The sequence below is a fragment of the Peromyscus leucopus genome, chromosome 1 (genome assembly GCF_004664715.2).
Source record: "Peromyscus leucopus breed LL Stock chromosome 1, UCI_PerLeu_2.1, whole genome shotgun sequence".
NCBI classification, from domain to species: domain Eukaryota; kingdom Metazoa; phylum Chordata; class Mammalia; order Rodentia; family Cricetidae; genus Peromyscus; species Peromyscus leucopus.
Window position 1 is genome coordinate 100,187,422 of NC_051063.1, and position 15,703 is coordinate 100,203,124.

The 15,703-nt window shown below is 38.1% G+C and overlaps 1 protein-coding gene across 1 annotated transcript; it reads left to right on the forward strand.

The window, feature by feature from the left end:
* The first annotated feature begins 831 nt into the window (after nt 1–831).
* LOC114688867 (olfactory receptor 52N1-like) lies at nt 832–1,797 on the forward strand. Its single transcript, XM_028863356.1, has one exon. The coding sequence runs from the start codon at nt 832–834 to the stop codon at nt 1,795–1,797; it is 966 nt and encodes a 321-aa protein (XP_028719189.1).
* The last annotated feature ends 13,906 nt before the right edge of the window (nt 1,798–15,703 follow it).

Here is a 15,703-nt window from a genome sequence, read left to right on the forward strand (position 1 = left end):
TGATACAGATAGAAAATAAAACACTGTATTGTTATGGGAATGTCAGTTGCTTTGGTTTATGATAAGAATCATCTTCATTCTCAACAAATTGACTTTAGAATCCATTAGACTAGAAAATAATGTGAGGAAAACATTGGCTTTTGAAGTTGTATTTCTAGTGACTCATTATCATCTGTTTACTTTATTGTTTATCAAGTAGGGGGTCATCTGGTAGGGTTAGGAAAAAAATTATTATTTACAGTATTCCAGCTTTACTTTTGAGAGAGTTCTGTGTTTTTTATTTAAAAATATGTTGGTACACATAGATAATTTATATCCTAGGTAATTTAATTTTTCTATGAGTCATAATGGAATAGTTTAAGCTAAAACATAGTTGAAATCATTGCCAGGATGACTCTAAAGTAAAACTTTTGAAAGTGAGACATATAAAAGCTACTGATGATTGCTATTTCAGTGCAGAACAAAGCATCATGAGGTAGATGAGTAATGTCTGGAACACAACAAATGTTTTGTCAGCCTAGCTGTGCCAATAGAGGCCATCTGTAGTCTGTGGAATGGATGTCACAACTCAGACACAGGGACCAGACATTAACTTCTGAACACTTAACATTAAAAGAATGGACACAAGAAGTATGTACCACATGCAAAAAAAATGCAGAGGGGGAGGGCACATAGAGTCAGATGGAGATGGTCCCACAAGAAAGATAATTAGCCATTATGGGGAAGAAAATTATGTTTATCCCATAGTCTGTGATCTTTAGGGGTATTTTTTCTGTACAGAGACAATTCTGAAATTCTGGACTGCTCTACCATGAACTTCCAAAACACATTATGTCACTTCTAAATGGCAGCAGCCTGACTCCAGCTTCATTTTTCCTCAATGGCATCCCTGGTCTGGAAGAGGCACATTTGTGGATCTCCTTCCCACTGTTTACCATGTACAGCATCGCTCTTACAGGGAACTTTGGACTCATATATCTTATCTACTCTGAAGAGGTCTTACACAGACCTATGTACATCTTCCTAGCCCTTCTATCCTTCACAGATGTGCTCATGTGCACCAGCACTCTTCCCAACACTCTCTGCATATTGTGGTTCAATCTCAAGGAGATTGACTTTAAGGCCTGCCTGGCCCAGATGTTCTTTGTGCACACTTTTACAGGGATGGAGTCCGGGGTGCTGATGCTCATGGCCCTAGACCGATATGTGGCCATCTGTTACCCGCTGCGCTATGCCACTATCCTCACTAATGTGGTCATTGCCAAGGCAGGGATGCTCACTTTCCTTAGGGGTGTGATTCTTGTCATCCCCTTCACATTCCTCACCAAGCGCTTGCCATACAGCAAGGGTAATGTCATCCCCCACACCTACTGTGACCACATGTCTGTTGCTAAAATATCCTGTGGCAATGTTCAGATCAATGCCGTCTATGGGCTAATGGCTGCTTTTCTGATTGGAGGCTTTGACATCCTATGCATCACCGTCTCCTACACCATGATCCTACGGGCAGTTGTGAGTCTGTCATCAGCAGATGCTCGTCAGAAGGCCTTCAGCACCTGCACTGCTCACATCTGTGCCATTGTCATCACCTATGTCCCAGCCTTCTTCACCTTCTTTACACACCGCTTTGGGCGACATACCATCCCTCCCCATATACACATCATTATGGCTAATCTCTATCTTCTCATGCCTCCCACCATGAACCCTATTGTGTATGGAGTAAAAACCAAGCAGATACGAGAGAGTGTCATTAGGTTCTTGTTTAAAGGGAAAGAAAAGTCTTCTCACGAAATTTAATGGATATGTCTTAGAAGTCTACTTTCGGTTCAAAAACAAACAAACAAACTTTAAAACCTGTGTCTGGCTGTAATAAGTGCATACATGTGACAAGGATTCTTCTGTTTTGAACAACAGCAATCATGTTAGTGTAAGTAGAAAACCTATTATGAGTTCAAAATTTCTTCCCTTGAGCTCTCACTGAATTCACTGATTTCAATCTTTGTGGACAAGTGGACAAGTATCTCTCTCCTCAGTTACATTCTTACAAACATTACAGTAGTGCTTGGATCACCAGGCTTACAGTTGACTGCTTCAAAAATATTGATAACTAACAATACATTGCCTATCTTCAGCAATATTTGTGCTTATTTCCTCATCTCAACTTTGTGTTCACAAAAATCACTTGAAGTTTATTCTTATGTCCTATGTTATCTGTTTCTAAACTCAAATTTCCTAGCTATATATTCATTTGTAATTCAGACACCTGCTCACTAAGAAAACTTTTAAGAAATGTGAATCATGGAATACTTATACTGTCTAGAGGTAGGTATGATAGCAATATTCATCCATATCAAACTAACTGAATATATAGTTTGAGATTAATCAATGTAATCATGAATGAAAGAAACAATATATGCTTTCATTTGTATAAAACTCAGTAACAGGCAAACTGATTTATGTTGTCAGAATTCGGACCAATTTTGCCTTTGAGATTAAGACCCCATGTAAGGAGGAATGTGTTTGAGATACATTAGATTCAGTTCTTGACATGGATGACAGGTGATCAATCATTAATCTTTTCTTTATGTTGTGAACTTTTTCCTTACACATACTTTACTTTAATCTTATTTTTGTTTCTAATAACATGAGTTGAGCATTGTTCTGACTGTCTAATCTTTGGAACATTTCTTTTTACCTCTTAGGCTAGTTATGCATGTATATATTTGGTTTTCTTTCAGATGAATGTTAAACTTAGTGTGAGTTATATTTGCATATTTGTATAAATTATAATAAAAATATGGACAAGATCACAATGAAAAACTCCCTCTGTTCAAAATCTCCTTCGTCCAATTCCTACCCAGTGTGGTCTTTTGAAGAGGTTGTGTTCACATGTATGTGCTTGCACTGTTCTCTCTGATGATTCTTCTCCAAGATGTGTTTGAACTTTAAGGGAGATTATTAATTATTATGTTACATACAATGAGGATTTAACTTAGTTATTACATCTGTACCTGTTCTCCTCTCTAGACAGTCTATAAGCTATCTGGTACACATATGTTGTGTGCTGTAACATGTGTGGTACACACAGTATGTGTGAGTAGATTTCTGTTACCCAGACATCAATGTCAGGAGGCTGTATCTTTGACTTTTCTGATCTTAGGAAGGTTTTGTTTGCTATGATTCTGAAACTCTTCCTGAGTTTATTTATAATTTCAGTGTAATAACTGAAAACTAATAAACAATTCTTGGATTGGTATCATCATATGAATATTAATGAGTGTGGAATATGAATATTGATCACTTTACAAACAACCCAGGATTTGGACTCCTTTGTTGTTGGTCCAGGACCATTACGCTATCTTTTCTGAAGTGCATTCCTAGGGTCAACATTTTTCAGAGATGTCTGAGAATATGTTTTACTAGTTAAACAGTAGAGGCATTTGTACACAATAGGATAGAGCAGACACCTTAAAATATTAAGAAATTACATCATATATAAGAACAAGTGGTGGTTAAAATATCTCAGGAGAAGATAATAACATTGCAAAGGTCTTGTAGAAAGGAAGAAAAAACCACAGCAATAAAAACTGAAAGTAAGCCTGGCCAAATTGTGAACATCCTGAATACTAGCTACTCAAGAGGCTAAGGTAGAAAAACTGTGAGCTCTAGGCCATCCTACACACATAGTGAGACCTGGTTTACAACTCATACAGGAAGAATAACTCAGAGCATGTATTGATATTGTGCCTAGGAATACAAATATCTGCCTTTTAGAGTAGTCATTGAAGTAAACAACTGTCAAAACAAGAGAAGAATCGATCTAAACTACCATAAAATACTTTCTTTTTAATACATACTTTAGATTTGAATGATAACAGCTGACATATTTATAGGATACAATATCATGTCACAATTCATGTATAGTCAAATGATGAATAATTGGATGGATACGCATGTCTGTTATCTTATATGTCATTTCTTTCTCAAAATAACACTCAAAATCCTATCATCTCCCAAATGTACAGTAGAACTATAGATACTTTGTATATATGAATTTGTACATGGTGGCTCCCCTGTCTTCTGCTCAAGATGCCCTCATTTTCTGGTAAGCACTATTGTGCCCTCAGACCTCTATGAGCTTAGCTATTTAGATTCATATGTAGTTGAAATAATACAGTCCCTGTCTTTTTCTGACTGGTATACTTCACTCAGAATAATGTCCTCCAAGACCATTGATATTGCCACAGTAAGTCATCCCTTCATAATGGATAAATCACATTGCCTGTGTACATCATAGTTTCTGAATTTGTCTGTCACATGTTGGGATAATATGTTTCATTCTCATTATTATACCTATAACAGACTCCTAGATTTTTCTTTTTTCATTTTCTCCAAAAAAAGCAAAAAATATGAAGAGTGGTGGAGGCTCTGGACAAGTCTGAATGGTGCTTTTAACCAAATTATCTTCAGTCTGATGGAGAACAAAAAATCCTTCCACACAGTCCTCTACCTAGAGAATGACTGGAGTGTTGGGCAAGGGGGAAATGATAAGCATTATAAAGGGGGCATTGTGAGGATCTTGAAAGATATAACATACCATCTTCCTCCAGAGAAAATAAACACACAAGAAGCCAAACACTAAATCAGATGAAAAGATGAATTATCAAGTAGCTTTGGGCAAGCACATTAAATGTACACTCTCATAGAAAGGATTTTTCAAATTTTGAAATTAAAATTTAGTTATAACCTTTTCTCCCTTCTGTTTCCTCCCTCTTTTCTTTAGTTGTAGTTATGTATATGTGTGTGGGGGGTGATGTATATTAATATATAAATACATTATATTTCTTTGTATATGTATATAAATACAAATTTACATATTATAAATATATAAATACAACCAGATCTGTCCACATAATATTATTTGTATGTATATGATTTCAACAGGGAACTTAATGGCTACAACTAACTCAGCTCTGGAAACTCTTTTTCAAGAAAATGGTATTCTCTTCATGTTCAAAAGGTAGGTATGTAACACATAAGACTGTAGTTCATCTGGGTTTTTTTTTTAATGTATGTGCCATTTAAGGGTCTAATTCACTGATTTATAAAAGCCAGTTTGGGGGCTAGAGAGATGGGTCCGTGGTTAAGAGCACTGGCTGCTCTTCAGGAGGATCCAGGTTCAATTTGCAGCACCCACATGCCAGCTCATAACTGTCTATAACTCCAGTTCCAGGGGATTTGCTGTCCTCTGCTGTCCTCTGTGGGCACCAGGCATGTGTGTGATACACATACATACATGCAGACAAAATACCCATACACAGAAAATAAAATAATAAGTCAAAACAATTAAAAATAAATTTCACTATGAATGTGTGGATGTGTTTGCAGCTTTCTATTCTGTTTCATTGTTATGGTTTTATAATATTAGCATGTTGTTTGGGTGACTCCAGCATGTATTTTGTTTGAAGTCAGACAGTGGCTTCCCTGCTTCACTCCTTTTGCCCACATTTGCTTTGGCTAATTGAAATGCTTTGTTGTTATTTTTAGTCTGGTCCTCAGAGAAGACTTTCACTGGTGTTTTGATAGGGACTAGGCTGGATCTGTAGGTCATTGTGTATAGCATGTAAATTTTAACAACATTAATTCTGATACAGCTAACAATTGGGGTTTTTTTATTTGTTTATGCCTTTTTCTTTTCTTTTCTTTTTTGTTTATGCCTTTTTCAATTTATTTCTTCAATGATTGGTAGCTTCCACTATGTAGCTTTTCTAAAACATCTGTTTGACTAAACCCTATGGCTTATTTGGAATCCAGTGTAAATGAAGTTGTTTTCTTGATTTTACTCAAATGGTTGACTGGCAGTATCCTCAAACACTACTGTGTTTTGTTTGTTAATTTAATTTTATGTCCTACAACTTTCTGAATTCATGACCAGATTTGATAGTCCTGATAGTGTTAGATAATTTAAATGACTATGCCACCAAAAAAAAAGAATTTTTTTTTGTTCAATTTGAATGACTTTTATTTTATTCTCTTATGTAATTGCTCAAAGATCAACCTTGTGTTGAATAGAAATGGGTGAGAGTCCTTGTTCCAGATGTTAACGGTAAACTTTCAAAGTCTCCCCATTTATTCCAAGATTAGGCATAAATTTGCCAAAGTTTATTGTATTGAGATATGTTCTTTTCAATAACTAATTTAGTTTTATATTTCTATCCTGAATGATGTTTCATTAAATGGTTGTAAGCTTTTTGTCTTCTATTCTTGTTGGTATCTTGTTTATTGATTTGTATAGTTTGGACACTGATTCATTGTATCTATGAAATGAATTTCATGAATATTTTTCTGAGGATCTTTTGGGTAGCTCTTAAATATTTCTCAGCTAAAACTGTAAGTTCTTTTTACATAGGCTAAGGAAATAGACATGGTGACCTGGGCAGAATGAGAACTGGGACACTGGCTATGATGAAGTTATCAGCATAAGGTTGATGAATATAAGACAAGATCCTTAAGATACCGATTTAGGTAACATAACAAAGGCTAGGCACCATTGTGCAAAAGAGTAGCCTCAGAAACCAAGGCTAATTTAGACAGGTTGGACTTGAACTCACAGAGATCCACTTGCCTCTGCCTCCCAAGTGCTGAGACGAGAGGCATGCCTCACCACACCGAGAAAATGTCCTAATTTTTAACAGTAAATACGATATTGATCAATGAAATGATAAAATATAAATATTTATATACCTTTAATTAGAAAATTGTTGTCTGTATGTTTTTATTTATTGTAAAAATAAAAATGGGCTTGAGAAAAGACCGAATAAGAAAGAATAAGTTTTGCATCTAAATATTTGTTTAATTCTGGAGAAAATTCTATAAGGTGCTGAAGAAGATATATTCTTTTGTATTTAGGTGAAATCTTCTCTAAATATCTGTTAGGTTCATTTGATTTATATTGTCAGTTAGCTCCAGCATTTCTCTAGTTTTTGTCTGGATGACCAGTCTTGGAGAGGATGGAGTACTAAAGTCTCTTGCTGTCTGTGTGATGTCCAATATGTGATTTAAGCTGTAGTAGTGTTTCTGTTATGAACTTGGATATCCTTGTATTTGGTGCACAGGTGTTAAGAAGTGCAGGTTTCTTCTTTGATGAGTATGTTCTATCCTTCCCTATCCTGATTAGTTTTAGTTTGAGATCTATATTGTGAAATATTAACATGGCTACACCAGCTTTCTTCTTAGGTCCATTTTCTTGGAATATCCTTTTCCATCCTTTGCCCTGAGGTGATATCTATCCTTGATCTTAAGGTGTGTTTCTTGGATGCAGCAGAATAATGAATTCTGTTTCAGTTGTATTAGTCTGTGAATTTTTATTGGGGAATTGAGACCACTGATACTGAGAGATATCAATTATCAGTGTTTGTTGATTCCTTCTATTTTCTTGTTGTGGTGCGTGTGTGTGTGTGTGTGTGTGTGTGTGTGTGTGTGTGTGTGTGTTTGATTTGCTGGTTTGAGATTATTTATCCCTTGTGTTTTCTTAGATAGAGTTATATTCTTTAAGTTGGAGTTTTCCTTCTAGGGTCTTCTGTAGAGCTGGACTAGTAGATAGATATTGCTTAAATTCAGTTTTATCATGGAATGTCTTTTGTCATTTTCCCTTCCGCTTTTAATACTTTTCTTTGTTCTGTACTTAGGCCTATGGGAATATCTTTTCTGGTCCAGTCTATTTAGTGTTCTGTATGTTTCTTTTACCTTGTTCGGCATCTCCTTCTTTATGTTAGGGCAATTTTCTTCTATAAATTTGCTTTTAAAAATTCTGTACCTTTGATTAGGTTTCTATTCTTCTCTCTATTCCTATTGTTCTTAGATTTGGTCTTTTCATCATGTTCTATATTTCCTGGATGTTTTGTGCTAGGAAGTTTTTACATTTCCTTTGATGGAGGTATTTATTTCTTCTATTATGTCTTCAGTGCCTAAGATTCTGTCTTCCATCTCTTGTATTGTCTTGGCGAGGCCTGCATCTAAGATTCCTGTTTTATTTCCTAAATTTTTCATTTCCAGATTTCTTTCAGTTTGGGATTATTATTATTATTATTATTATTATTATTATTGTTATATTTCCACTTTCAGGTCTGGAACTGTTTTATTCATTTCCTTCCACTGTTTATTTATGTTTTCATATATTTCATTAAGGGGTTAATTCATTTCCTCTCTAGGGTCCTCTATCATATTCATAATAGCTGTGTTAAGGTCTATGCCTTGTGCTGTAGCTATACTGCAGTACTTAGGACCTACTATAGTAGGGTTGCTGAGCTCTAGAGGAGACATTCTGTCTTGGCTGTTATTGATTATGTTTTTACACTGGTGTCTAGGAATCTGGGCTTGGGAAGATTGTAGCTCTAGGTGCTGATATCTGGTCTTGTCTTTGTTGGGTGGGTATTTTATGCCTTGGTTGCCCTCTCTGGTTCTTGGGTGGGTGTGGTGGTTGTGTTGCCTGGTGTTAAATTCTTCTGGGATTCTGCTAGGTGTGCCCACTGGAGTTTCCAGGTAAAATGTGTTTCTAGGTATTGGGAGCTGACAATTAGGAATGGGGATTGGCTTGGCAGGGGCTAAGTGGGTCCATAGAAGGGAAAAAGCAGAGTGTTCTACCAGGATCTGTTTAGTTCTCTAGGAATGGGAGCAGAGAGTGGGAGAGACCACAAGGAGAGGCAGTCTGTTACAGAACTGGTGATGGGACTAGGGGATTAGACACAGAGGAGAGGAAGGAGAATGAAAATCTGAAGCTTGCTTACCTGCTTGGAGGGCCTACTTGCTTCTCTGGCAGGCTTGGCCAGCAGGTTCACAGAGACTGCCTGCTGAATTGGAGCCTGGGATAAAGCCATAAATTGGGGGAAGAAAGGTTGGCGGGGAAGAACTGTATGATTCAGTATAGATGGGGACAGGGAGGAAAGGGAGGCTGCAGCAGGTGGCCTGCTACAAAGCTGGGGATGAAACTGGGAGATTGGATTTGGAAGAGAAGAGGGATGGGTGAAGATCTGCAGTTAGGCTACCTGCCTCCCCGGCTGGAGTCTTAAAATGCATTTTAAATATGCAATCATTGTAAGGATTATGTCCTTAATTATGTCACTAGCCTGTAACAATATCCCAGCCTAAAAAGCAGGCATGCTCTCTCTGCGTTCTCTCTTTTCCACACTCTCTCCTTCCATACTCCCCCCTCTGCGTGGTTCTCCCTCTTCTCTCTCTCTCTCTCTCTCTCTCTCTCTCTCTCTCTCTCTCTCTCTCTCTCTCTCTCTCTCTCTCTCTCTCACCCTCTCTCAGAATAAACGTCTAGAAAGGTAACTATGGCTCGTGACTCTTGGTGCCATTCAGACTCAGATACACCACCGAGGACCTGCTGTGACCGCTGCCATTTGCTGCCTCCTCCCCCATCCAGTTCTCACCACTGTAGTCTGAGCTATATTCTTTGCAACGGACACCCCGGGGGTTGTCCTCGGGCTGCACTGACAATGGCAGATTTTCGCTCCTGACAAGGGGGTCAATGCTGTCTCAGGTCCAATGGTGGACCTACTGCAGCACAGCCGCAGCACAGCCGCAGCCCTTCCCATCCCTTGACAAAGAGGATGGGAACTTGAGATGATTCATAGATCTCTCTTTACTCCTTGGGGACGCCCGAGATTGGAGTCTGATCCCGGTTTGTTATTTAAACTTTTTATTTTTCTCTCAGCTACAGTCATGGGACAAAGGGGCGGATACATTTACCACATACATTGGTGGATAGGGGTGGGTACCAATAAATCTGGCCACATAACAGCTTTGCAGGAACTTCTGCTAGCAAATGGGCAAAAGCCATGGGACAAAGAGGCGGGTACCGGTAAACCTGGCCGCATAACAGCATCTCGGGAACTTCTGCCAGCAAACGGGCAAATAAAAGAGTTATTTTATCCCCAAGCTTTCTGCTAAAGCTCTAAACCTTTCTCCCTCCCCATTTCTGCCCCTGCCACGTGAAACCTTTTCTGACTTCTGCCAGCAGTGGGCGGGCTCAAATGGGAGGGCTTGGGCAGTTTCTATGACTCTACCCCTAACTCACCTTAATTCCACCCACTCATTCTCAAACTGCCTTGGGAGACACAGACAGGTTGGGTAGCAGCTAAGATCCATACAAATAAGTTTACAATAGTCAGGATGACTCTTAAGCCAAAAATCAGCTTATAGCCTCAGACAAGTCTTCCAAAAGGATCAGTTTATAGTCTGCCTCCTGGCAGATCTTCCAAAAGCTGTCCTTAAGCCAACAATTATCAGGGAAAAAAATTTAAGACACGGAATAAAATCTGTCTCTTGTTCCCCAGATGTCCCTGACTAAAACTAAGCATCTGGAGAGCAAGCTCCTGACCCCACAGACAAAAAAGTCATCTGTGGCATTTAAGGTGTGCCAGGGAAGAGATAAAAGCCCAAAAACAAAATTGCCAAGTGCTGGCACTCGCTGACTCCCAAAAGCTGTTGGGTCCCTGTTTTAAGTGAGGAAAAGGCCTCAGGCAAGTGAATACCCTGCCAGGCCATCAACAGCCTTGTTAAAAGTGCTGCCTAGAAAGACAACCAGTCAGCTGACTGCCCCCAGGCACCAAGACGCATGGGTACATCAAGCTAAGACTTCTAACAGACCTAGGCTTGGCTACAGACGTGGCAGGGAACCCAGAACGGAGCAGGGAACCGATCATTTCTTTCCTTCTGGACACCAGAGCCACTGACTCAGTCCTGGTAGTTTAGGGATGCCACCTCCCCTTTATTGTCGGGTACAGAGGACAGCCTTACCACCTCACCAGATTTAATTGCACTTTCAGAGTTACTTAATGAAAAATGATTTCCACCTAAAATAAGAGCTCATTGCTTCACTCCAGATCCACTGCCTGTGTTTCTCACGTGCATACAGACAGGGCCCTGATCTTTGCCTTGTCCCTAATTCCAAAAAAAAAAAAAATGAGTTCTCATTCACCACAAGCTTTTCTCTTCCCAGTTCCCTATTCTAACTCACTGTTCAGCTAATGGTACAGGACCACCACAGAACCGAAGTCCAGAGATCATCAAGTAAGAAACTGTAACAGCTAAAGGCATTTACACCCCCAGACCCAAAAGCGTCTTGGCACTACAAAAAGACTTTAATATGAACATCTATTACTGTGAGATGCTTTTAACAATTGATCACCTGTCTCCTGGATGCCGAACTAGTAAAGGAAACAGGTACTTTAAAATAATCTGTCTCTGATAAAGCTTAACATGTTCAAAATCCATCTGGACAGGCCGGATCTACCAACATAGAATAATAATGATTCTTTTCTCTCTAAGCTTTTTTCTGTGTCACCAGCATCTTGTCAAACACTAGTTCCCAGCCACAGCCAAGAGGGATACATGTCTCCAGAGCAAACAGATGACAGATAGCATCCTACAACGCCTGTCTACCTCGGAAGACTCCCCTTATCCATTCCCCCAAGAGCCAACCAATGTCCATCTACCTGCTTTTTGAGAGAAACAATGCCCCTATTCCCATCTACCTGCTTTTTTATATATAATAAGTGAAAGTCTGGAATGTAGTAAGGATTATGTCCTTAATTATGTCACTAGCCTGTGACGATATCCCAGCCTAAAAAGCAGGCATGCTCTCTCTGCGTTCTCTCTTTTCCACACTCTCTCCTTCCATACTCACCCTTCCACGTGGTCCTCCCTCCCTCTCTCCCTCTCCCTCTTCTCTCTCTCTCTCTCTCTCCTCCCCCTCTCTCCCAATAAAGCTCTAGAAAGGTAACTATGGCTCGAGACTCTCCTCCAGCACTCTTCTACTCTTCTCCATCTGGCATGGCCGCCGCAGGTGGCCGCCAGCCACGAGTGCCACTGCTTAACCAACAATCACTATGTATGTTTCTGGCAAGACATTTAAATAACACTGTTTTAAATTTAATTGTTGTCAATCATCACAATGCATTAAAGAGATTTATAACAGGGTTAGACTATGATACTCTTTATAAATAAAAGTGTATTGAGTAATTACACACTCCTGTGATAACATTCTAATTCATTGAAATCTGTTTTTATTTTACAGGAAACTAGAGAAAATACATATGAAGAAAATAATTGTGTCACACTTTCCCATTTTATTGAGTTAAAGGTCACAGATTGTAAAGCTAGTCTTTTTACATGATTTGAAAGCAGACAACTAAATGGCTTTCCTTTTGTTCAGAATTCCAAGCAAGTAGCCACTATGTAACCCCCAGAATCCAGAGGAATTCCTAGCAGGAAGCTACACAGCTGGTAGTCAGCTTCTCTCACTATTACTCAACATTCATTTACTAACAACAAACAAATTGATTTTCTGATATTTCAGATTGCCTGTTTGGGACACATGCTTTTGTATAATAGGCATCCTCATGTGTCTGCTCCATTCATTAAGTTTAATGTTTTCAGGGCTCATGGTGTTGCTGTGATCCCAGTATTTCATTACTTTGGGAGTTTCATTGTGCTTCATTTTCTGAGATTTATGCTTTTTATTAACTTGAATCTTCAACAATAGTACGATGTTTTGTGCTAAGTTTAGCATTTCTTTTATCCTTTAAATAGCCAAATTTTTATATCTATCCATAAACTCAGCCCCACAGAAGGTACTAGAAGGAAAATTCCAGTTAACTACTCCCATAAAAACACAGGAAATAGATAATCTCACACCAGCAAAATGCAAAGAAGGGAAACACAAAGACAAACAAACACATACACATACAAACACACACAATATGACCAACAACAAAATAACAAGAATTAATAATTATTGGTCATTAATATCCCTCAATATCAATGGATTTAATTTGCCAATAAAAAGACACAGAGTAACTAATTGGATATGAAAACAGGATGTGAAAACATTTTGCTGCATATAAGAAACACACCTCAGCATCAAAGATAGACATTATCTCAAAGTAAAGGGTTGGAAAAAATTTTCCAATCAAATGTACCTAACAAGCAAGCTGTGTATCTATCCTAATATCTAAAAAAATTCCAACCAAAATTAATTAAAAGGGAGAAAAGCATTCATAATCATCAAAGGAAAATTCCACCAAGATGGTGTCTCAATTTTGAACATCTATGCCTCAAATGCAAGGGCACCCACATTCGTAAATGAAGCATTATTAAGGCTTAAATCACTTATAGAACTCCACATAATAATAGTGGCAGACTTTAACACCCCACTGTCACCAATGGACAGGTCATCCAGACAGAAGCTAAACAAAGAAATAATGGAAGTAACAGATGTTACGATTCAAATGGACCTAACAGGTATCTACAGAACATTTCACCCAAATACAAAGGATATATCTTCTTCTCAGCAATGCATGGAACTTTCTCCAAAACTCACCACATGCACACCACAAAGTAAGTCTCAACAGATACAAAAAGATTAAAATAACCCCCTGTTATCTTATCAGACCACCATGGATTAAAACTGGATTTCAACAAACAGAACAAGAGAAAGCCTACAAACTCATGGAAACTGAAAAACTCTCTACTGAGTTACCACTGGGTCAAGGAAGAGATAGAGAAGTTAAAGACTTCCTAGAATTCACTGAAAATGAAAGCACAACATACCCAAACTTATGGGACACAATGAAAGCAGTACTAAGAGGAAAGTTCATAGCATTAAGTGCCTTCATGAAGAATTTGGATAAATCTTATACTAGTGACTTAACAGCACACCTGAAAGTTCTAGAACAAAAAGAAGTAGACACACCTAAGAGGAGTAGATGACAGGAAATAATCAAACTGAGGGCTGAAATCAATAAAATAGAAACAAAGAGAACAATATAAAGAATTAATAAAACAAAGAGTTGATTCTTTGAGAAAAATCAACAAAATAGATAAACCCTTATCCAAACTAAAATAAAGGACAGAGAGAGAATATCCAAATCAGCAAAATCAGAAACAAAAAGCTACAGAATCAGAAAAGACATAGGGGGCATAGCAAAGACATTGAGAAAATCCAGAGAATTATTAGGTCATACTTCAAAACCTGTACTCCACAAAATTGGAAAATCTAAAATAAATGGAAAATTTCTTGATAGATACACTTATCTAAGTTAAACCAAGATCAGATAAACAATTTAAATAGACTGATTAGACTGATAACCCCTAATGAAATAGAAGTAATCATTAAAAATCTCCCAACCAAAAAAAAAAGCCCAGGACCAGTCAATTTTACTGCTAAATTCTACCAGACTTTCAAGGATGAGCTAATACTAATACTCTTCAAATTATTCCACAAAATATAAACAGACGGATCATTGCCAAATTCTTTCTATGAGGTCACAGTCACCCTGATACCCAAACCACACAAAGATGCAACAAAAAAAGAGAATTACCGACCAGTTTCACTCATAAACATTTATGCAAAAATACTTAATAAAATATAGCAAACTGAATCCATGAACACATCAAAAAGATTATCCACTGTAGTCAAGTAGGCTTCATCTCAGAGATTCAGGGATAGTTTAACATAAGAAAGTCAGTCAATGTAATCTACTATATAAACAAACTGAAAGAAAAAAACCACATAATTGTTAGATGCTGAAAAAGCCTTTGACAAAATCTAACACCTCTTCATAATAAGTCTTAGAGATATCAGAGATACAAGGGACATACCTAAATATAATAAAAGCAATATAATAAATGAACTTCTGGAGGTATCACCATCCCTGATCTTAAGCTCTACTACAGATCTATAGTATTACATAAAAACAGAAACATGGATCAAAGGAATCGAATTGAAGACCCAGATGTAAGCCCACACAACTATGGACACCTGATTTTTGACAAAGAAGCCAAAATTATACAATAGAAAAATGAAAGCATCTTCAACAAATGGTGCTGGTCTAACTGTATGTCAGCATGTAAAAGAATGCAAATAGATCCATATTTTTCACCCTGCACAAAACTCGAATCCAAGTAGATCAAAGACCTCAGCATAAATCCAGATACACTGAAGCTGATAGGAGAGAAAATGGAAAATAATCTTCAACGCATTGGCACAGGAGACAACTTCCTGAACAAAACACCAATAGCATAGACATTAAGATAGACAATTAATAAATGGGACTTCATGAAATTGAAAAGTTTCTGTAAGGCAAAGGGAATCATCATTAGGACAAAATGGCAGCCTACATAATGGGAAAAGATCTTTACCAACTGTACATCCGACAGAAGGCTGATTTCCATTCCGGGCGGTGGTGGCGCACGCCTTTAATCCCAGCACTCGAGAGGCAGAGCCAGGCAGATCTCTGTGAGTTCGAGGCCAGCCTGGGCTACCAAGTAAGCTCCAGGAAAGGTTCAAAGCTATGCAGAGAAACCCTGTCTCGAAAAACCAAAAAAAAAAAAAAAAAAAAGAAGGCTGATTTCCGAAATATAAAAAAAAAAAACTCAAAAAACTAGATATCAGCAAATCAAATAATCCAGTTAAAAAATGAAGTGGAGAGACCACTTCCTGTTGCCTGTGCCAGATGTAGACCTCTCAGCCACCTCTCTAGCACCATGTCTGCCTGCATGCTGCCTTGCTTCCCATCATGAGGATAATGGACTAATGCTCTGAACTCTGAGCCTTCTCAGTTGAACATTTCCCTTTATAAGAGTTGCGGTGGTCATGGTTTCTCTTTACAGCAACAGAAACCCTAAGACAGAAGCT